At 36.4% G+C, this 24,660-nt stretch overlaps 1 protein-coding gene across 4 annotated transcripts in view; it reads left to right on the forward strand.

Moving 5' to 3' along the window:
* Positions 1-24,660, forward strand: part of COL24A1 (collagen type XXIV alpha 1 chain) — a 398,071-nt gene that overhangs the window by 30,619 nt on the left and 342,792 nt on the right. For all 4 annotated transcript variants that reach the window (XM_077987934.1, XM_001109249.5, XM_015144267.3 and 1 more), the window contains 3 exons: positions 5,774-5,827; positions 8,471-8,524; positions 22,141-22,194. In XM_077987934.1, coding sequence (XP_077844060.1) covers positions 5,774-5,827; positions 8,471-8,524; positions 22,141-22,194 — 162 coding nt within the window. The remainder of the gene's footprint in view (positions 1-5,773; positions 5,828-8,470; positions 8,525-22,140; positions 22,195-24,660) is intronic.

A 24,660-nucleotide genomic window follows, 5' to 3' on the forward strand; every position in this document is an offset into this window, starting at 1 on the left:
AGTCCCTGGTGTGTGATGTTCCACCCTATGTTCTCATTCTTCAATTCCCACCTATGAGTGAGAACATGCGGTGTTTGGTTTTCTGTCCTTGTGATAGTTTGCTCAGAATGATGGTTTCCAGCTTCATCCATGTCCCTACAAAGGACATGAACTCATCCTTTTTTATGGCTGTATAGTATTCCATGGTGTGTATGTGCCACATTTTCTTAATCCAGTCTATCATAGATGGACATTTGGGTTGGTTCCAAGTCTTTGCTATTGTGAATAGTGCCACAATAAACATGCGTGTGCATGTGTCTTTATAGTAGCATGATTTATAATCCTTTGGGTATATACCCAGTAATGGGATGACCGGGTCAAATGGGATTTCTAGTTCTAGATCCTTGAGGAATCGCCACACTGTCTTCCACAATGGTTGAACTAGTTTACAGTCCCACCAACAGTGTAAGGGCATTCCTATTTCTCCACATCTTCTCCAGCATCTGTTGTTTCCTGACTTTTTAGTGATCACCATTCTAACTGGTGTGAGATGATATCTCATTGTGGTTTTGATTTGCATTTCTCTGATGACCAGTGATGATGAGTATTTTTTCATGTGTCTGTTTTTTCAAATGTCATTTTTTCAAATGTCTTCTTTTCAGAAGTGTCTGTTCATCTCCTTTGCCTACTTTTTGATGGGGTTGGTTGATTTTTCTTGTAAATTTGTTTAAGTTCTTTGTAGAATCTGGATATTAGCCCTTTGTCAGATGGGTAGATTGCAAAAATTTTCTTCCATTCTGTAGGTTGCCTGTTCACTCTGATGGTAGTTTCTTTTGCTGTGCAGAGGCTCTTTAGTTTAATTAGATCCCATTTGTCTATTTTGGCTTTTCTTGCTGTTGCTTTTGGAGTTTAAGTCATGAAGACATAGGCCCATGCCTATGTCCTGAATGGTATTGCCTAGGTTTTCTTCTAGGGTTTTTATGGTTTTAGGTCTAACATTAAAGTCTTTAATCCATCTTGAATTAATTTTTGTATAAGATGTAAGGAAGGGATCCAGTTTCAGCTTTCTACATATGGCAAGCCAGTTTTCCCCGCACCATTTATTAAATAGGGAATCCTTTCCCGATTTCTTGTTCTTGTCAAGTTTGTCAAAGATCAGATGGTTGTAGATGTGTGGTGTTATTTCTGAGGCCTCTGTTCTGTTCCATTGGTCTATATATCTGTTTTGGTACCAGTACCATGCTGTTTTGGTTACTGTAGCCTTGCAGTTTGAAGTCAGATAGCGTGAGGCCTCCAGCTTTGTTCTTTAAATTTATTTTCCTGTCCTCTCACTTTTCCCTTCCTCCCAGCATCTATTTATAAATCCTCTACTGATTGCTCTCTGGTTATTATTCATTTTTAAAATAAAGGCAACTCTATCTGGGTGACTTGTTTCAGAATGGTATAGGGAGAGGCATAAGAAAGTAAGGTGGAATGGTACACAGACTCAAATTTAGATTGCTGCCTGAAACACTATCTTACCATATTTGTTGTATCTTCTACCCAGAGGTGTGTGTCCTCTCATGTTCACACACAATTTGTTGTGAAGCCTTTTGTATCACAGGTTCTCTCAGAAGTGATAGGGTGATTTGTGTTCTTCTTGTCTTTTGTCCCCGCTCACCAGAGAGGGTTCTGGTTGTGGATCATAAAAATGGTATTTTCTTCTTCAGCTCCACCTTTTCTACTCTTGGCTCTTTGAAGTTGGGTTTTTACTGGGTCATGAATCATGTTTCCTGTGGCCCATTCCCTTAAACCTTATCATAATCAAAAAATTGTTGAAGTGGATTTTGAAGACGAATATGTATCCAAGGTTTGAGGTCTGAGGAGGTTTTTGGTTTTGGTTATCTCTCAACACCTTCGCTCCAAAGTTCCTCAGTATTGGGCAGATAATCTTCACATTTTGTGGTTTGTGGTTATGATCCTTTCCTTGTTTCAGAGGAGATGATGTTTTCTTCTTTTGGTGCTTCTTGTTGTTTATAGCTAATTTTGAGGGAGGAAGAGTAATCTGAAAAATCTTCTCACTCTGGTATCTTTTACCAAAATTCTCTAGTGATCTTTTACAAACATGAATCAGATAACATTATTTATCAGCTTAAATCCTTCAGTGGAAGAAGGTTATAGCACTTAAACTCAAACTCTGTATCCTGACCTGTGCAGGTATGTGATTTGGCCCCTGCTTTCCTCTACAACTGCCTCTTGCCCCACTTTTCCTCTTACTCTATTAGTTTTTCTTTTAATTCCTCAGAATGATTGTGTCTTTTATTTGTTTTGTTTTGTTTTGTTTTACTCATGCCCTCATTCATTTATTCCTATCTTCTGGAATTTTATTTTCTTCTCTTTTCTAGCTCCTATTAATCTTTTAGGTCTAACTAAATACTTCTTCAGAAAAGCCTTCTCTGACATCACAATAAAAATTAGGTCCACTATGTTAACCTCTTTCTTGATTGCCTTTTCTTTTCCTCCATATCACTAAGTAAAATTTGTAATTGCGTGTTTATATGTTAATGTATGTGTTTTTTTCTAGACTGAAAACTCCAGGAGGGCTTGATGCTTTATAATATTTATTGAGTGAGTGAATGAATAAATTCAAAAAGGAATGTAAGATGCAGGATTTCCAGTGTTAACTGACCAGGGGTTATTATATTTTAGAAGTATTGATCTATCAAACAGATTTACCTTAATGTATATATTACCCTCATAATAATGATATCTAACATTTACTCAGTGATTGCTGTGCCTTATGCATACCTTAAAAAATTAATTAGGCCAGGCACAGTGGCTCACACCTGTAATCCCAACACTTTGGGAGGCCGAGGTGGGGGGATCACGAGGTCAGGAGTTTGAGACCAGCCTGACCAACATGGTGAAACCCCGTCTCTACTAAAAATACAAAAAAATTAGCTGGGCGTGGTGGCACGCACCTGTGATCCCAGCTACTCAGGAGGCTGAGGCAGGAGAATTGCTTGAACCCAACAAGGGGAGATTGCAGTAAGCTGAGATCATGCCAGTGTACTCTAGCCTGGGTGACAGAGCGAGACTCCCTCTCAAAAAAAAAAAAAAAAAAAAAAAAAAAAAGTCAATTAGGCTACAGTTTACTGGTTAACTACTATCACTGCCAGGCACAGCGACAGGTATTTTATATAAAACAGCTTTAATACTCACAATAACCCTGAAAGGTAAATTTCTATCATCAATATTTTAAAGATGAGGAAACTAAGGCTTAGAAAGGGTAACTGACTAATCCAAGGTTATTCAGGAAGTAAATGATTGAGGCATGATTTGAATCTACATTGTATGATTGCAAAACCATTGCTCTTTAAATCGAGTTGTACTTTCTCTTAATAACAAATAATCTGAACGTTAAAGTGCCTTTCTTAGTACTTAACTTTATTTATAGAAAGTTTTATTCTCCTCAAAAATGTCATGCTATAAAAATTATCTTTCTTTTCTGGTATCTAGAAAATGCCTATTAATAATATGTTATCAAAGATTTTGAAACCGCAAAATTATGAAGACGTGAGAATTGATTTTAATTTAGTGCTTATTAAACAATTCAAATATTTAAATCATGACATAAAATATACCTTCTTTTCCCCCCAGTGTCTAATGTTAATTGCATCTTAGTTAGTTCAGGCTTCTATAACAAAATTCCATAAACTAGGAGGCTTATACACTATAGAAATTTATTTCTCACAGTTCTGGAAGCTGGGAAGTTGAAGATCAAGGTGCTGGCAGATTTGGTAGTTGGTCAGGGCCTGATTTCTGGTTTATAGACAGCACCTTCGTGCTGTGTCCTTACATGGTGGAAGAGGAAAATGAACTAACTCCTTTATGCCTCTTTTATAGGACACTAATCCCTGACCCATCACCTCCCAAAGTCCCCATCTCCTACTACCATCACTTTGTTTAGGATTTCAACACATGAATTTTGGGGAGACACAAATGCAAGCCATAGCAAACTGCCTTTCTGATGTGAATGGAATAGTGTTTTCTTTTGTCACAAATAGTGAGACAGGGCACTAAACCAAACTAGACATTTTTAAAGAAAACTTTCCATTTTATTTTTCATTTTAGTTGCAATTTCTCCTACTGGCTCTTATATTTTGGGAAATTAAATTCAAATCAATAGCTGCTAACTTTTTGATTATAACAACAGGACCAGAATTAACTTGAAAAGAAAGTCAATTTTTCTTGATAATGAGTGAAAATCAAGATTTGATGGAAGCTAGTGGTATGATAATGGCTGCTAAAATATTTGAACAGCTGAGGAAGGAGAATGCCCTCAGTTAGGGGCTGAATAGAAATAGCATTTCTCTCTCAGTATTAGGAAATACATGAAAAGTTTTATAAATTTAGGGGGTAAGAGAAGAAAAAATACAACTAAAGGAAAAACATGGACAGTCTGAAATATATAATGAATATCAGAAAACTGCAAATGACTCTAATAAAAGACAAAGTTTCAAGGAGTAGTTAATATCAAAAAAGTGAGATGAGAAATATGTAAAATAACTGTTATTTTTTTCAACATAATTTACTCATTTCCCTCTGTGTTTTTGAATTGGAATGATCCTTTCCCATCATTCCATTTTCCCTCTCCTCCTTTGAAACTCAGTGTACATTTTAGGTGTACCTGGCCATGCTGCAGTTTAAACTGTATGAAATTATGAAATTGTAGGTTAAAAAACTGTCATGTATTGGCAAGTACATATGATTTAACCTGGATTCATCTCTTTATTTTATGTGCAATCAGCATAGATATATAAACATTTTACAATGAAGAAAAATAAAGCACATTAGGTCACAGTCCTTGTTACTAGTGAGGCTAGTATTTTAACCCTGATATGTCGAATTTGGCAGTGTGTACTATTTTTACTGCAATAATGAATGAATATTTGTTGAATGGAGTATGTGTATGCTCTATAGACACCAAGAACAATGCCATATCTCAGAGTGCTCAGTAACAATTGAATGAATGAACAGATGAATGAATGAATATGTATTCAACCATATCACAAATGAGCATTTATTCTTCCACAGTTGATTGTTAAAGTAAGTAAAGAAGACAACATAAAACATTATATGGAGAAGTAAATAAGTAGTGTCCTATTTTTTATTTGATATATTTAAAAATTAACATTTAAATAACTCAGAACACTTTAACAATTGATCAGTTTTTGCTTTCTTAGTTTGTTTTATAAATCATTTAACTCTATTAGTGACTTCCTGGTGTGCTGCAATTGGTATAAGTCAGATTTATTAATGGATATACAAGAAGAATTTCATTATAACAGTTTAACACGTTACACAGATCCTTGGTATAATTCTTTTAAAAGAACATAAAATGGCCAGTGCTTTCATTTTTCAAAGCAAATCTTCAATTGTGTTTGAAAAAACCTTGTAGTTGCTGGTCTCCAAACCCTAAATTGAATTCCTCCTTCCGCAGTGAAAGTAAATTTAGGTAAAAAATTACCCACAAAACTACTAGTTGTGGTCCCTTTAAAAACCAGATACCGTGGCTGTAACCATAAGTCATAGACTTCCTGCTGCCATTTCTGACCCGATTAAAGAGGACACTTGAGTTTCAACTCACCCCTGCCGATTAGGGTAAGGGGGTTTATGTTACTTAAAAATCATCATCAGCTGGGAACTGGGAACTGAGAAAGAGTTGTCTTTGGGTGGAAATCTTATTAAGACCTGTAAGAAAAAAAAAATGCATCTACTATCATGCCTAATGTCTTGGCATTTGTTTTCCAAGGGTCCACCTGGTCCAGCAGGTATCCCAGGTCCGTCAGGGAAGAGAGGTCCACGGGTAAGTAGATGGGCTACATTTCCTGCTGGCAGTGAGAATTTTTAACTTTCTAATATGTTTTTTTCTAGTATTGTACAGTATGTACTTCCTTTGGAAACCTGCCTGGATCTTCAAACTTAGTCCTACCTTAGCCAATTCAAGAGAAGTTTAAGAACACATGTAGCCTAGTTTATTTTGAGTGTAAACACACAGCCAAAGCATTCTCTGTGAACGTGTCCAACAAAGATGATCAAATTTGTAAATTAGTGGTTGTTCTGGTACTACTTGTAACATTATTCTTACTTATAAAGTGACCGCAGTAGTCTAAGGTGAGGTTCATTTGTTTGGGGAAATGAAGAGGAGTGGGCTGCCTTAAAACAGTACATTCCTGGATTACATAGTGGAAAATTCTGAAGCTATTGACTAGAAAATAACTGCCCTGAGGGAAAAAGCTGCATTAAAGATCAGCAGTAGTTTTTCACATTACACAGGCCCAACAAAAGACTTATTGCTGTGTTAAAATTAGTTTCTTTCAAACCTACAAAAAGTGTGGATATTTTACTACAAAACGCCTTTGTTCAATAAGTTAGAAAAAGAATTGTATGACAAATGCAAATACCTTTTATATAATCCACTTTGTTTTTATTCTGATTTTTATTTAACATACAAAGACTATAAACAAAAAATTACTCTAAAATATTACCTTAAGTTGTCCATAGTCACATCAAACTCTTGTCCATTTGAGGCCTAAGATAAATTCTCACTGGGCTCTAGCTGTTTTGCATTAAAACAAATTCTCTGTAGTTGATGACCTATCACATTTCTCACGTAGCCATTCCTAAATCTTGCTCATTCTCCTCTAGCCCATGAACCATTCCCATCCTCCTACCTCTCTGTGAGAATTTGGATCCTACTTCTCTGAGAAACTGGGCCCATTTTCATACTAATTCTATTCCCTATCCACTGCTAAGGTTGTTCTCTCAACAGCATGAACTTCAGGTTCAGAATCTCCATCTGTTCTCATAATACAGCAGTTTCCTTCCATAATTTACTTATCTTCCATTTATTTGTCCAATTCTCATTCCCTTAAGGAAGAAAGAGTGTTTTTCTCAAGGCAAATTATTTTACTTGCGTTCCTAATTTCACCTTATCTAACTTAAAATTTGCAGCTTCACATGTTTTCTCTCTGTAAATTTTATATTTGGCAACAACCAACTAGTTAACCCTCTTTTATAAATCCCAAACTTTCATTGATATTAATTTTTCCTAAAGCTATTGTTTTGGCTCACTGTTTACTGAGCTTTGTGAAATAATAATTTATATCCATTGTCCTTACTTTTCAATCAGCAACTTATTCATTAATCCCCGTAAATGTTTTACATATACTTTATTAAAATGTACTTTTTGAAGGCTACCAATAACATAAGTCATAACATCTAACCATTTATTTATTTATTTATTTTTGTGAGACAGGGTCTCACTCTGTCACCCAGGCTGGAGCGCAGTGATGGGTATCATAGCTCACTGCAGCCTTGATTTCCAGGGCTCAAGCCATCTTCTCACCTCAGATTTCTGAGTAGCTGGGACTACAGGTGCGGGCCACTATGCCTGGCAAACTTTTTTGATTTTTGGTAGTGATGAAGTCTTGTTGTGTTGCCCTGGCTGGTCTCTCCTGAGCTCAAGTAATGCTCCCACCTTGGCCTCTCAAAGTGCTAGAATTACAGATGTGAGCCACCACACCCAGCCAAAATTTAATCTTTTTTCTTTAGTTTTCATCCTGCTAGTCATATTTTCAATATTTGCATTGCTGACATCTCTGCCTTTCTGAAGCATTCTGCTCTATTAATTCAGAATTGAAGAGACAAATAATTATTAACTATATGTTATGTGTTAAGAGGGAGGTATGACTGAAGAGCACAGAAGTAGGGTGCAAAATTGAAGTAAGTATAGGGAGCCTGGAGACATGGAAGCCTTTCTTGGAGAGGGTGACCTGTTCCTCTACTTACTGGTTGTATGAGCTGATTTTTAAATGGGAGTAAAAATAATAACCTTGCAGGATTGTTATAAGGATTAGTAATGAGAGGCACAAAACATTAACAGTTCATAGCATATAGTAGGTACTCAGAAATGGAATCAAGTTTTGAATTCAGATTATATAATTTATCAGTGATGCAAAATCAAATTGCTAAATATTAATCGAGTGTAGCCATTCAATGTGTTAAGTACTACACTAGTAATATTTTTAAGAGTCTCTTTTCAAAGAATTTATAATCCTGGGGCTAAATAGAACATGTCATAAGGTAGTTAGAACAGCAATAAAGTATTTAAGCAACAGATTAGAACAGTATAAGAAATGTCCCGAGGCAATATACAATTACTTGGCAAATGAATTTTACATGAAGAAATTTCTATAGAAGTTAGTAGGAAAAAGATATTGCTTCATGTTCTTGTGACTAGGATTTAAAAATGAGTTGACATCTGAAGAATAATTTGGGTAGGTATAGGGGATAAACTAAAGGAAATAGGTCTTTAAGGCATATATAATAACATAAGCAAAAACTCAAATGTAGAAAGGGATAACACATGTTGACAGGAAAGTAAGCAATTGTACATTGTTCCCTTCCAATATGTTCCAAGAATGATGACTTTTTTCACTACTTGCAGGGCATACCAGGGCCACATGGAAATCCTGGGTTACCTGGATTACCTGGTCCAAAGGTAAGTGACTACTAATGAGTATCACATGATTTTCCTGACATTAAAAAGAAGATCCCTAACATTTAAGGCCAGTCTTGATACATCAAGGATCTCTATCATCTCCAGAGCATGATTCTTCAACATGATTGTCTTAGCCTGGCAGAGAGCTAGGTTCCTCTGAAAGCCCACCATACTTGGATTTATATTCTTAGTAGTAAAGTCAGGTATAGGCCTGCTTAGTATTCCAAAATCATTATTGTCAAAAATATGATGGCAATGTATGGAAACCTCTGAAATATAAGATTATGATTTGAGTAATTTACCTTACTCAAGGGTCATTTTAATTTGTAAATAAACACCAAGGAAATAAAATATTATTTACCTGCTCCACACTTCCCTAATTATTTTTACCTGAAAAAAACCCGAGGATGTTTAAAGAATGATCAAATGTTTATGAAAACATCTAACCTGAAAATCTATATGTATGAGTGTACATAGTTGTACAATAGTCATATGATAGATGATTGTGTGATAAATAGTAGTAAGAACATAGAAAAATGTATGGAAGAATACAGGAACACAGGTTACCTTGTGAGAAAGTATGGGAATGGAGATATCACTAAATATAAATATAAAATATTTAATGATATATCCATCCCCATGCTTCCTCATTAAAATGAAAGATTCCCATTTCCATTATATATAATATATTAAATAAATATATATAAAATAAAATATTCCCATTCCCTTAAAATATATAAAATAAAGTATTCCCATTCCCAATATATACATATTCTTAGTTTTTCAGGCTGCTATAACAAAATACCATAAACTGAGTAGTTTATAAGCAACAGAAATTTATTTCTCACAGTTCACACAGTTCTGGAGTCTCGGAAGTCCAAGATTAGAGCACCAGAAGATTTAGTATCTACTGAGGGCTTGCTTTTTGGTTCATAGGCAGAGCCTTCTCAATGTGTCACCACACAATGGAAGGAACTAACTACATCTCTGGGGTCTCTTTTATAAGGGCATTAATCCCACTCATACGAGCTCCACCTATCATTACGTTGAGGATTAGGTTTCAATGTATAAATTTTGAAGGGAAAAACATTCAGTCTATTGCATTAAGAAGAGGAAAAAAGAAAAAAAGTGTGCATATGAGTGATGACAGAGGTTGGGGAACAGATTAGATAAGTATTAGGATCTTGGTTGCCAGTAACTTCATGAATCTTTGAGGATCTCACCCCTCTGCTTATCAGTGATCGCATTCAGAAGTAAACATGAAATCATATAGATTGGGGTTAAGAACATAAGTTTTGGAGTCTGACAGATGTGGGTGCAAGTCTTAGCACTTTCAATTTGAATGGCTAAAAGCAAATTGCTTGCTTAGGCTCATCAAGCTTCTCTCCTTTTCTGTAAAATAGGGAGAATCATGCTACCTGGTCATAGTGCTATAGTGATGGCTAAATACATTAATGTGAGTAAAGCTCTTAACATGGTGCTATGATGCCATAAGTAGTATCATTATTATTAATAGGTAATAATAGCATATAACAAGGATAACTCAAATCTAAATTTTCTAAAATTTCTCACCTGTGTTGAAAATTGTTTTGAGTTCAATAAAAGTGCCTCAGAGAGGAAAAACCAATCTTTAAAATCAAGTCTGGATGAGTAATAGGGAAGAAGATAGATGGTTTCTAAAGAAATTAGGAATTTGTTTTTGAGTTTGTGGTTTCATAGCCCTTCGAGCTTTATTTGGGGACTTTATAATTAGTCTAGTAAGGTTAAAGTAGCTGTAAGGGCTCAGATTATATTTCTCCACAGGGCCGAAGTTATACTGGGTTTATATTCCTGCTAATTGCCTCCTCTCCACAAGATCCAGGGAGACAGAAAAAAGGAGAGGGGAATTTCCTCATGTCTTTTATTCTTCTCCCCCTTCTAGGTTGGTGCTAAAGTAATTCCGGGTTTTGCACATTAAAAAGACAGAAACCACAATTACTTTTGCACCAACCTAATACTTCAGCCAGTAGCGAACAGTTAGGCACTCTTGTAATTTATCTCTCAATCTGCAGTGGCAAGTACCAGTTTACTCCCTTTAGAGAATCCATTTTTTTTTTTTTTTTCTTTTTTTGAGACGGAGTTTTGCTCTTATTGCCCAGGCTAGAGTGCAATGGTGCGATCTCGGCTCACTGCAACCACCGCCTCTGGGGTTCAAGCGATTCTCCTGCCACAGCCTTCTGAGCTTCTGAGTAGCTGGGGTTACAGGCGTGTGCCACCATGCCTGGCTAATTTTCTTTTTTTTAATCTTTTTTTTTAGTAGAGATGGGGTTTCTCCATTTTGGTCAGGCTGGTCTCAACTTCCCGACCTCAGGTGATCCGCCTGAGGAGTGCCAGCGTGAGCCACCGCGACCAGCCCGAGAGTCCTTTCTTAATAAGCACTGTTGCTGTTTCAGAATAGAAGCAAATACAAACAAAAAATGTTGAAAATAGAGTGAGGAGAGATAACGTAGAGATGGTGGAAAGTATTTTATTTCATTGGCTTCTTAAAATGTATATAAATATTTAGAAAAAATATTTGAGAAAATGAAGAACTTTGTATCAAAGTAAAATTATCTCTGTTCCAAGATTAAACACATTGTAATAGAGATCCCAGTTACCTTGATTTGATTATAAGAGTATATCAAATTATTTATCACATATACCTGGAGAATATGTATCAAAATAAATTTTAAAAATATTAAAAACAGTATTTTTAAATAGTGTTTAGTATTAATATATGTCTGTGAGATGACCTAGGAGAGAAGAAAATGTAATCTCAAGAGTCTTCTTTAATATTATATTTAGTAGGATGGACTTAATTTTGACTATAACTATACCAATAAGGTATTTCATGAACCCGCATATTAGGGATTTAAAAACCTACATTTATTTTGCAAAAACTTAGGCCTATTGGGAATTTACTCATATAAACCTGAACAATAGTCTTTAATTAACATTTAATTTGAGGATTTGATAACTGTGTCCAAACTAGGCAAAACTGATCATGATTTAACTGCATATATTTGTGGAGGACAGTAGATTTGTGACAGGTATTAAAAATTACCATTGTGTCACAAATGTATCATATAAATCTTGTAGTATTTGATTTTGTGAAAACGATTTTCTTAGGTACTTAACATGCATTTTTAGAGTAATCAGAATTAATAGAACATTCAAGCTTTATACTTTATAATCCTCTAATCCAATATCTGCCACTTACTTTATGTATGACATCTCTTTAGTTTTATCCCAATCATAAGTACTATGAGAGCAGGCTTTATTACCTTCTGGTTTGCACTGAAGAAAACACTTGAGAGCAGTAAGCACTTACCCAAGGTAACACTGTTTGTAAGTGGTAGAGGGGGAGACAAAATTGGAAATGTCTTGGTCTTTTCTTTACGCAAGGTTGTCTCTCCCAACACAATGAGGAATTCTTTTATAAAACACCACCTTAAGAAGGCAGGATAGTGGTGGGGTTAACTAACTTAAAGACTTTATGAATTTATTTAGTAATAGTAACAAAGTAGTTATATTCAAAGGTTTTAGGTTATCCTGTAGATAATGATAGTAATATAGATATTCTATGAGGAGTGAAACTGATTCCTAATCCCTGAGGATTGTATTGTTAAATTGCTAAATAATAGAAATATAAAGTGCCATACACAAATTTAGTGGATATGCAGCAATTTTTCTCAGCATCTAAAACTAATATGATTTAAAATAGAGAAAGACTACGGGGATCATTAACTGAAATCATTGGCTGAAATCAGGAGACTGATGGTAGAAATAATGTTCTTCTTAAAAAAAAATAAGAAAGTAAATTCCATTTCCTGTTTGCCAGAGAAAATGGCTTTTTTCTTGTTATCAAATGCCACCTGGGTGTATAGTTTATCATATTTATCTATTAAATGAACTATATTTCTATTTATTTGCAGGGTGATGGAAATGTTCATTGCTATTAATTAAATATGGAAAATTATGCTATAGATCTTTGAACATGAGTAATGAATGCATGTAGAGTCTGTATCTTCAGCCTACCATGTGCTTACAATTCCAGTCCAGGCAATCTGTGGTCAAGATAGTTCTTTTCCAAAAAATGCTTCTTGGAGGAAGCCTAAAACCTTCCTACAAACATTCACGTCCTGTATTAATTTAGTCAGGGCCAATAGTTCTTTCAAATTTAATCCAGTTAAATGAAAACATCTAGCCTTAATAACCCACAGTAACAATGTTTCATTAATAATATTTAATATATTAGTATATATATATATAAGTATTGAACACCAAAGAGTAGTATCTTGGTGCTATGTTCTATCCCTGGTTAAGACTGTCTTTTCCTATGTCTTCATCATGTATTTATCTTAACTAGAAGTACGATTTTTCCTTCCATATGAATTAAATAAATATCTTAAGTACAGATGCTTACCCACAATAAGAATTTTTAGTGGGTCAGATTGCCATAAAAAATAGTCAGTCCAACATTATGAAAATGTAAAGAATGATATGGGAGCTGGGCAAGATGACTGACTAGATACAGCCAGGTGGAACAGCTGCCACTGAAGACTGGGATGACTGGCACACTCCTAACAGATCTGTAGAGAAAGGGCATGGAGAGTGGACAGAGGGAAGACGCAGAAGCTGGGTGGAAGAGGGAGGAAGCTGGGAATCCTGCACAGGGCTACTTCCCATCAGGACTCATTCATGGACCCCAGCTCCTGGGGAACAGGTGAGTTGAACTGGCAAGGAGCAACCTGCTTTCACCATGGGCCTCTGGAATCCCAGCAGGAGGAGACCCATCAACCACCACAGCCACTTGATTGGCAGGGAGAGCTGCTTAGATAAATGGTAGAGGCAGCACTTCAGCAAGTGTGGAGCCCAGAGGGTTTGGTGCAGGAGCATCTGTAGTGGAGCATGGCCAGGAATGCCAGTCCCCCTAAGCTCCACTTGCTCCCATAGGAGACTTTAGCCCTAGGGGAACTGTTCCCCTGGGGGAACTTTAGCCCAGCTGTAAACTCTGCAGGGTGGTCTTCCCTATCAGATGGAGCCGGTCTGATCTGAGCTTTCCTTGATCTGCTGGCCTTTCCTAGGGCACCCAGTGCTGCACTGCAAACAGATACAGCCAGGCTGGGGCCCTGGGGGCCCGCATCATAACTCCTGCACTGTTGGACTGTGCCTGACCAGCAGAGCGGCCCTCTGGACATGCAACAGCCGACCTGTTGCTTCCCCCACTGCAGCATCCCCAGGCTCCACGGCCACTCCCTGTATTGCTTTGCCAATGCATGTGTGTGCAGGCAGATCTTGCCTTCCCTGTTCCACCAGTTTTGCATGTGAACCCTGCCATGGCACTGTTGCTGGCGTGTGTGCACTCCACCTCCCCTCCCTCTGCCAAACCGCCATTGCAGTCGGAGCCCCGGCAGGCATAGAGTCTTCCAGCCCCGTCCCTGCCAGCACCCCAACCCTGTGCCAACACTGCCACTGGAGTGAAACTAAGCACAAAGAAAAGTGGGCCCTCTCCCACTCTGAGCAGCCACCTCCACCTGTGTAAACACGCACAGAGGGCACACACAGTCCTGCATCTGCCAGTGCCTCGCCCCTGTGCTAACACCACCACCAGTCCACCAGTGTGACCCCCACCTTCCTGAGTCATGCTACCTCTGCCACTGCTGTATATACCTGCATGGAGGCTGGTCCCTCAGCACCCGCCAGCATCCTGCCACACTGCCACTGCTGCTGGCATGTGCAAACAAGGACAGATCTTGCTGCTACCACCCTATGAAACACTTTGGCTGGCACTACCCATTGGAGTGCTGTGACCAATGGTCCAGGAACTTAGCTCCCTACATTGCAGTGGGTTCCAAACCTTGAAGAGCCAGAGAACAAAGTCAAGGTCCAATATCAGTCCCTCAGAGTTAGAGCATGTAGTCCAGGAGCTGTGAGTTGAGTCTTGGCCCCTTAAAATCATCCAGAGATGAGGCCAGTTGACTGAGCCAGCCTTATACCACAATAAAACCCTCAAGTGCTTCAAATAGGATAAAAGAAAAATAAACCATTCAAAGGACAGCAATTTCAAAGACTGAAGTAACATCAGCCCACAAAGATGAGAAAGAACCAGTACAAGAACTCTGACAACATAAAAAGCCAGAGTGCCTTCTTTCCTCCAAATGACTGTACTAACCCTGCAGCAAGGGTTCTGAACTGGGCTGAGATGGCTGAAATGACAGAAATAGAATTCAGAATATGAACAGGAACAAAGATCATTGAGATGCAGCAGTAAGCTGAAACCCAACCTAAGGAAGCTAAGAATCACAATGAAATGATACAGGAGTTGACAGGTAAAATAGCCAGTATAGAAAAGAATGTAACTGATCTGATAGAGCTGAAAAAAAATATAAGAATTTCATAATGCAATCACATGTGTTAAAACAGACCAAGCCGAAGAAAGATCTCAGAGCTTGAAGACTGGCTTTCTGAAATAAGACAGTCAGACAAGGATGAGAAAAAATAATGAAAAGGAATGAACAAAACCCCTGAAAAATATGGGATTATGTAAAGAGACAAAATCTATGACTCACTGGTGTTGCTGAAAGAGATGGGGAGAATGGAAACAACCTGAAAAACATATTTCAGGATATCATCCATGAGAACTTCCCTAACCTTGCTAGAGAGGCCAACATTCAAATTTAGGAAATACAGAGAACCCCAGTATGATACTTCACAAGAAGATCATCCCCCAGATACATAATCATCAGATTCTCCAAGGTTGAAATGAAAGGAAAATGTTAAAAGCAGCTAGAGAGAAAGGTCAGGTCACCCAGAAAGGGAAGCCTATCAGCCTAACAGCAGACCTTTCAGCAGAAACCATACATGCCAGAAGAGACTGGGGGCCAATGTTCGACATTCTTAAAGGAAAGAAATTCCAACCAAGAATTTCATATCCAGTCAAACTAAGCTTTGTAAGCAAAGGAGAAATAATATCCTTTTCAGACAAGCAAATGCTGAGGGAGTTAATTACTATCAGACCTGCCTTACAAGAGCTCCTAAAGGAAACACTAAATATGGAAAGGAAGGACCATTACCAGCCACTACAAAAACATGCTATGTACACAGACCAGTGACACTTTAAAACCACCACACAAACAACTCTGCATAAAAACCAGCTAACATCATGAAGACAGTATGAAATCCACATATATCAACACTAATCTTGAATGTAAACAGGCTAAATGTCTCAATGAAAAGGAACAGAGTGGCAGGCTAAAGAGCAAAGACTCAATGGTAAGCTGTCTTTAAGAGACTCATCTTATAAGCAGTAGTACACATAGGCTCAAAATAAAGAGATAAAGAAAAATCTACCAAGCAAATGGAAAACAGAAAAAAGCATGAGTTGCAATCCTAATTTTGGACAAAACAGAATTTAAGCCAACAAATATCAAAGAAAGACAAAGAAGGGCATTATATAAAGGTAAAAGGTTCAATTCAACAAGAAGACCTAACTATTCTAAATATATATGCATCCAACACAGGAGCAACCAGATTCATAAAGCAAGTTCTCAGAGACCTTTGAAAAGACTTAGATCCCCATGCAATAATAGTGGGAGACTTTAACACCCCACTGACAGTATTAGACACATCATTGAGGCAGAAAATTAACAAAGATATTCAGGACCTGAACTCAGTACTGGATCAAATGGATCTGATAGACATCTACAGAACTCACCACCCAAAACAACAGAATATACATTCTTCTCATCACCACATGGCACATACTCTAACATCGACCACACAGTTGGACATAAAACAATCCTCAGCAAATGCAAAATAATTTAATTCATACCAAACACTCTCTTGGACTACAGCAAAATAAAATTAGCAATCAAGGCTAAGAAAATTGCTCAAAACCATACAATTGCATTGAAATTAAATAACCTGCTCCTGCACAGCTTTTGGGTAAATAATGAAATTAAGGCAGCAGTCAAGAAGTTCTTTGAAACTAATAAGAATGAAGATACAAATATGAGAATCTCTAGGACACAGCTAAGGCAGTATTAAGGGGAAATTTGTTGCGTTAAACACCCATATCAAAAAGAAATATCTCAATTTAACAACCTAATATCACAACTAAAAGATAACCAATAGAAAACTAACCTCAAAGGCCGGGTGCGGTGGCTCAAGCCTGTAATCCCAGCACTCTGGGAGGCCGAGGTGGGCGGATCACGAGGTCAGGAGATCGAGACCATCCTGGCTAACACGGTGAAACCCCGTCTCTACTAAAAAAAATACAAAAAACTAGCCGGGCGAGGTGGCGGGCGCCTGTAGTCCCAGCTATTCGGGAGGCTGAGGCAGGAGAATGGCGTAAACCCGGGAGGCGGAGCTTGCAGTGAGCTGAGATCCGGCCACTGCACTCCAGCCTGGGTGACAGAGCGAGACTCTGTCTCAAAAAAAAAAAAAAAAAAAAGAAAACTAACCTCAAAGTTAGCAGAAGACAAGAAATAACCAAAATCAGAGCTGAACTGAAGGAGATTGAGACATGCAAAATCATTCAAAGATCAACAAATCCTGGAACTAGTTTTTTGAAAAAATTAGTAAAATAGATAGACTGCTAGCTAGACTAATAAAAGAGAAAAGATTCAAATAAACACAATTAGAAAAAACAAAGGGGATATTACCACTGACCCCACAGAATACAAGTAACCATCAGAGAATATTATAAACACCTCTATGCACAAAAACTAGAACATTTAGAAGAAATGGTAAGTTCCTGGACACACACACACCTTCCCAAGAATGAACACAGAAGAAATTGCATTCCTGAACAGACCAAAAATGAGCACCAAAATTGAATCAGTAATAAATAGCCTACCAAACAAAAAAAAAGCCCAGGACCAGATAGATTCATAGTCAAATTCTACTAGATGTACAAAAAAAAAAAAAAAAAAAAAAAAAGCTGGTACCATTCCTACCGAAACTATTCCAAAAAATTGAAGAGGAGAGACTCCTTTCTAACTCATTAAATGAGGCCAGCATCATAAACCAAAACCTGGCAGAGGTACAACAAGAAAAGAAAACTGTATGCCAACATCCTTGATGAACATTGATGCAAAAATTCTCAACAAAATGCTTGCAAACTGAATCCAGCAGCACATTGGAAAGCTTATCCACTATGATCAAGCAGACTTTATCTTTGCCATGCAAGGTTATTTCAACATATGCAAAGCAATATGTGATTCATCGCATAAACAGAACTAAAGACAAAAACCACATGATTATCTCAATAGATGCAGAAAAGTCTTTTAATAAAATTCAACACCCCTTCATGTTAAAAACTCTCAATAAACCTGGCATTGAAGAAATATACCTCAAAATAATAAGAATCATCTATGACAAATGCACAGCTAACATTATGCTGGATGGGCAGAAGCTGGAAGCATTACCCTGAAAACCAGCATAAGACAAGGATGCCTCTCTCACCACTTCTATTCGACATAGTATTGGAAGTCCTGGCCAGAGCAATCAAGCAAGAGAAAGAAACAAAGGACACCCAAATAGGAAGAGAGTGAGTCAAACTATCCTTGTTTGCAGACAATATGATTCTATACCTAGAAAACCCCATAGTCTTGTACCCAAAGCTCCTTAAGCTGATACATAACTTCAGAAAAGTCATTCATCATCTTTTGATGATGCTAGGTGATTGTATCTGTAAGATCCTCATATCCTCTGACATCAGTTGGGTATCCAACAATTCAATTCAGTTCTGACAACAGCTTACCAGAGTTAGCATGAGTCTCCACAGTTTTTAAGACTGAGTCCCACAAGACTTCCCACACCTCACATGCCAGCCAAAAATGAGATGCCCAGACCACGAGACACACTTCTGCTTGGGCAAACTACAAGCTAAGGGGTTCCCATGACCCATCCTCTCAGATTCAATATTTTACTAGAACGGTTTACAGAACTCAGGAAAACACTTTACTTACTTTTACCAGTTTATTGTAAGGATACAACTCACAAACAGCCTAATGAAAGAGACATAAGGCAAATAATTGGGGATTTAAAAAAATAATGATGTGGTATATATATATATATATATATATATATATATATATATATATATATATATATATGGTTTTTGTCCCTAGTTCCTGGCATAGAGCTCCTAAACTTGAAATTTTCTGAGGGATAGGGGTGTCGTTTGTTAGTCATAGCAAGCCCCTTCTGACCACACCAGACTTTATTCTAATAAGATGACACAGGCTGGGATCCCTAAATAGCTTTCAGCATTGGGGTCTGGTCACCACAAAGACACACAAATGATTAGAGAATGGGAACTTTCAGCCCTACTTTCCCCTACCCCTTTTGCCAGGGAGGGGAGAGAGGGACTGGAAACTGGGTTATAAAAACTCTTGAACAAGATTTGAAGAGCTTCTGTGGGTGAACACATTGATTTCCTGGGAAGGTGGTATGGCAGGATAGAGCATAAAAGCTCCACACTCCCCATTTCTTTTTATGTCTCCTTTCTGCTCCTTATGCTGCTCCCTTTTAGAGTGAAACTCCTAAGTTGTTTCTGTTAGCTAGGAGACTTCCTCTCCTTTCATTCTCTCCTGGACCTACTCTACACAGACATTTTTGTCCCTACCTCTATCCTACTTCACTTTTTCTTTCTCAATCTTATTGTTGTATTGTAAACAATGGGTTCACGCCATTTTCCTGCCACACTGACAGATGATAGAAAATTCAAGTAGGATCTAAACATAAGAATTTTTAACATGATATTTATAATAAAAACATTGGTCACAAAGGGTTTTGTTATATTTAAACTTTTCAAGGGCTATCATTTCTTATTTTAAAATTTTTTGTAAATTATTGCCTTGAATCAACTAGTTAGCTTTTATAATAAAAGATTAAAATATATTAAAACCAATAGATAAGATTTTTAATAGGCATCGTGATACAAGAAAGAAAATGGACCTTGTTTGCAAATATTTTCCTAAGTAATCCTTAGCAAGTCAATTAACTTTTCTGGGCTTTATTGCTTCTTTTATCTACAAAATATGTTTTACTAGATAAGCTCTAATTTCTCTTATAAATTCTAAGTATATTACCTTTTTGGATGATGACTTAAGTTTTTAAATATTAAAATATCACCAAAGCCATTTCTTAGGTTTCATAACCTTATAACCAGTGACCTAAAATTGTAGCCTTAGTAGTGGAATGAGCAGTGATGGCTACAATAAAGAAGAGGTCAACCTAGAAGACAAACTTTCCTTAAAGAAAACAAAATTTTTTTTAAGTTCAGGGGTACATGTGTAAGTTTGTTACATAGGTAACATTGTGTCGTTAGGGGTTTCTTGTTCAGACTATTTCATCACCCAGGTATTGAGCCTAGTTCCCATTAGTTATTTTTCCTGATCCTCTCCCTCCTCCCACCTTCAAGTAGGCCCCTGTGTCTGTTGTTCCCCTCTATATGTCCATGTGTTCTCATCATTTAGCTCTCACTTACAAGTGAGAACATGTGGTATTTGGTTTTCTGTTCCTGTGTGCGTATGCTAAAGATAATGATTTCTAGCTCCATCCATGTCCCTATAAAGGACATGATCTCATTCTTTTTTATGGCTGCATAGTATTCCATGGTGTATGTACAGCACCACATTTTCTTTATCCAGTCTATCACTGATGGGCATTTAGGTTGATTTCATGTCATTTCTATTGTGCATAGTGCTGCAATGAACATATGCATGCATTTGTCTTTATAACAGAATGATTTCTATTCCTTTGGGTACATACCCAGTAATGGGATTGCTGCATCGAATGGTATTTCTGTCTCTAGGTCTTTGAGGAATCACCACACTGTCTTCCACAATGGTTGAACTGATTTAAAGTCCCATCAATAGTGTATAAGCATTTCTTTTTCTCCACAACCTCATCAGCATCTGTTATTTTTTGACTTTTTCAAAATAGCCATTCTGTCTGGTGTGAGATGGCATCTCATTGTGGTTTTGAATTGCATTTCTCTAATGATCAGTAATGTTGAGATTTTTTTCATATGCTTGTTGGCTGCATGTATGTCCTCTTTTGAAAAGTTTCTTTTCATATCCGTCGTGCACTTTTTAATGAGGTTGTTTGGTTTTTTCTTGCAAATTTGTTTAAGTTCCTATACATGCTGGATATTTCACCTTTGTTGGATGCATAGTTTGCAGAAATGTTCTCCCATTCTGTAGGTTGTGTTTACACTGTTGATAGTTTCTTTTTATGTTCAGAGAAGCTCTTTGGTTTAATTAGATCTCATTTGTCAATTTTTGTTATTTTTGCAATTGCTTTTTGTGTCTTCATTATGAAATCGTTGCCTGTGCCTGTACTAAATCATGTTGCCTAGGTTGTCTTCTATGGTTTTTATAGTTTTGGGTTTTACATTTAAGTTTTTAATCCATAGACACATAAACCAATGGAATAAAATAGAGAACCCAGAAATAAGAACTGCACACCTACAACTATTTGATCTTCGAAAAACCTGACAAAAACGAGCAATGGGGAAAGGATTCCCTATTCAATAAATGGTGCTGGGATAACTGGCTAGCCATATGCAGAACACTAAAACTGGACCCCCTTTCCTTACACCATATAGAATTTTTCTTTGACTATAGAATATAGGACTTTTTGCCAGTGAGGGTTCATTTCTAATTTGTAAAATGCAAGTACTTACTGGGGGACATGCAGGACTTTTCTTTTGGTATTCCATCTTTCATCAGTCAGCTTAAGTGTCATTTAAAAGCATCCCATATGTAAAAAGACATGACTATTTCCCAGTGAAAATAACATTTAGAAGTATCTAGGAAAGGAGAACTATTTATTCTTAGTTGAGAATGGTAATGAAATCAGAATTTGAATTTTAAAGAATCTCCATTGTGGCCCCTATATTTTGAGATGTGACAAACAGTTTGAAAAAGAGTTACTTTGCTACTGTGCATCATAAAAATATTTTAATATTGTACCAAAAAACTTTAGCTGAAACCTAATGTCATATTTTCTTGAAATGTAAAAGATAAAGATCCTCAGACTATGAAAAGCATCTAATTTTATAACAGAATAAAAAGACTTTTGTGGATTAGAGGTATCTTTTTTCGGTTTATTTTTCATAATAATAAAAGTAATATATGTGCATTGTAATATTTTGGAAAACATTTAAACTTGGAACGATATCTTAGAATTTTAAGGATTATTATAAGCAGTTTTCTTTTACTAAAGTAATAGTTTTTCAATGCTAAAATAGGAATAACAACTCAATATGTCACAAAAATGGAAAAGATAATAAATCTTTACCTAGGTCCTTCAAGAAAAATGTTTCAATAGTGTATAACTTTAAATTTATTAGATTAAAAAATCAACTATGTCTAGAGAATTTTTAGGAATCTTCTCATCATTTAAAAATAAGGCTAAGAAAAATATACATTAAAAAATGAAATAAACAATGCCTATCTCAATGTAAAATTATTTTATTTAACACCATATAATGTATATAACATCTGGTAATAAATACCTGAAGATATATGACACATTATATGCAACTTATACTTTACCAATTGTTTTATAACTATTTTATTTAGGGCCCCAAAGGAGATCCAGGATTTTCCCCAGGTCAAGCTGTTCCTGGAGAAAAGGTAATTATTTGACCATGAAATGAAATTATAGTAATATATTTCAAGCATTTTAAAATGTAGATTTTACTGTATCAGACAGGAAGAAAAAAATGAGAATTATTGGATTTTAATGAAAGAAGAACTATTTGAAGAATTATGTAAATTTTATCACCCATTTCACTTATTGATTTAAGTCTTAACATTACTTTTTTTTTTTTTTTTTGGGAGACGGAGTCTCGATCTGCCGCCCAGGCTGGAGTGCAGTGGCCCGATCTCAGCTCACTGCAAGCTCCGCCTCCCGGGTTCACGCCATTCTCCTGCCTCAGCCTCCCGCGTAGCTGGGACTACAGACGCCCGCCACCGCGCCCGGCTAGTTTTTTTTTTTTTGTATTTTTTTGTAGTAGAGACGGGGTTTCACCGTGTTAGCCAGGATGGTCTCGATCTCCTGACCTCGTGATCCGCCCGTCTCGGCCTCCCAAAGTGCTGGGATTACAGGCTTGAGCCACCGCGCCCGGCCTCAACATTACTTTTATTAAATGTCTACAGTGGCCTGCCACTGTACTCCGCGCCCGGCCTCAACATTACTTTTATTAAATGTCTACAGTGGCCTGCCACTGTACTATCTGCCAATGGGGAGTGGATGGGGTAAAAAATTAGAACAGGATGTGGTCCTAATTGCAAAGATTTTTCTGTTAATACATATGCACACAATAATATATAAATTGTAATGCCAATTTACATCTTTTTAGAATAGTTTCACATACTTTATGATGTTTAATTACCAGGGTAACTCTCTGTGAGAGAAGCACTCATTATCTTGTTTTCCCATTAAGAAAACAGAATTCATAGATTTTAACGGACTTATCACATGGATAGTAAATGGCAGAGTTGATATATATCCAAATTTTTAGACTTCTCATCCAGTATGCTTTTCATTTCATCACAATGCTGTCAATACAAACATATACATATTTAAGTAAAAACTAGTTTTAAAGCAAAGATAACTACAAAAACTTTATCAGGAGAAGAATACTGTTTTCTAGTGAGGATAAATACAAATGGAGTCTTAGGAGGACATCTGGGAAGTTTGGTTTAGACAGGCACTTTATAAATGTAATATAATTATAGGATGTGTTTGTTTATGTAGTATACATTCACAAACTTTAAAAATCCCTGAACAATTTTGGTGGTTCCAAAATTGATCTGATCTTATTGGCTTACAGAAACTATCATAAAGTTTGAAATCTGTCTTTTTATTGGCTTACAGAAACAATTATAAACTTTAAAAAATCACATAATTACTCTACAGATACTATATGAAATAGTAAATCATCAAAAAATTATTTTATTTTGTTTTTAAAATTTTTACTTTTATGCAATAGTTATACATATTTTGGGAGTACATACTCAACATTTTTTAAATCTAAAATTTTGGTAATTTTATTATTGTGGTGGAACTGAGTTCGCTGAGTCAGAAGATTATTAGTATAAACATAGTACTTTCATTACTGTCTTAATTATTGCAAGGACAAAATTCTGCAATTTGAGAAACACAAGTGCCATATTTAAAAATATCTAAATATAATACATTTGATTTCTTAACTTAAAATTTAGAAATTAGAGGCCCACTCAGTTTTGGTGACTATTTCAAGTAAAACCCCTAGATTAAACATTCATATTTATATCAAATGCTTGGTTTTATCTTTCCCTGTGGCTTCTCTGAGCAAAATATAGGGTGATTCAATATGGGAGTTCAGACTTGGAAGCATGTTAGTCTTTTTTTACTTTTTGAGTTACTTGTATACTAACTGTGGTTAAAACTGTAACAGAAACATAGTAAGATATAAAATTTAATAGTATGTTGCCATAGAGCTTTAGTAAAATCCAACTTTTAAAATTAATAGAGGTATTCCTAAAATGGTAAAATTTAAAAATGATCTTTAGAAATTGTACTTACATTAAATTGGATTCAAATATACTGAGGAAACAGGAAACTGGTTATACACATAAATCTGAATACAAATAAAATACAAACATTAACTTGGTGGAAGTAGAAGGGGATTGGCAAACAATTTTATTTTAACCATTTAGCCATTTTTAACAATAAATATATAGTCAATGGTGAAAGAGAAAAAGAAATGCAGGATTCAGTACTTCACCATGTAACATCCACTAAGTAACATCTGTAATAGACCATACACAAAGATTTAAGCCATTTTGGGGCTTTAAAAGAGCATGCATAGATAGTTTTTAAATGGTGTAAGTTTTTCCTTTCCCATGAGACAGGTGAGATGACATCGAAATCATCATCATCACCATCATCATTATCAACCTCATTTTCCAGATGGAGGAATTTGAGGAGAAATTAAATGATTCCTTCATGACTAAAGCTATTGTAAGAGGACCAGCCTCTTGTCTCCTCTTTCCTCGTGCAGTTTTCTCTTCCTTCTATCAGTGTAATAAATGTAAAAATGGTAGCGCTAATCG

The sequence above is a fragment of the Macaca mulatta genome, chromosome 1 (genome assembly GCF_049350105.2).
Source record: "Macaca mulatta isolate MMU2019108-1 chromosome 1, T2T-MMU8v2.0, whole genome shotgun sequence".
Lineage (NCBI taxonomy): Eukaryota > Metazoa > Chordata > Mammalia > Primates > Cercopithecidae > Macaca > Macaca mulatta.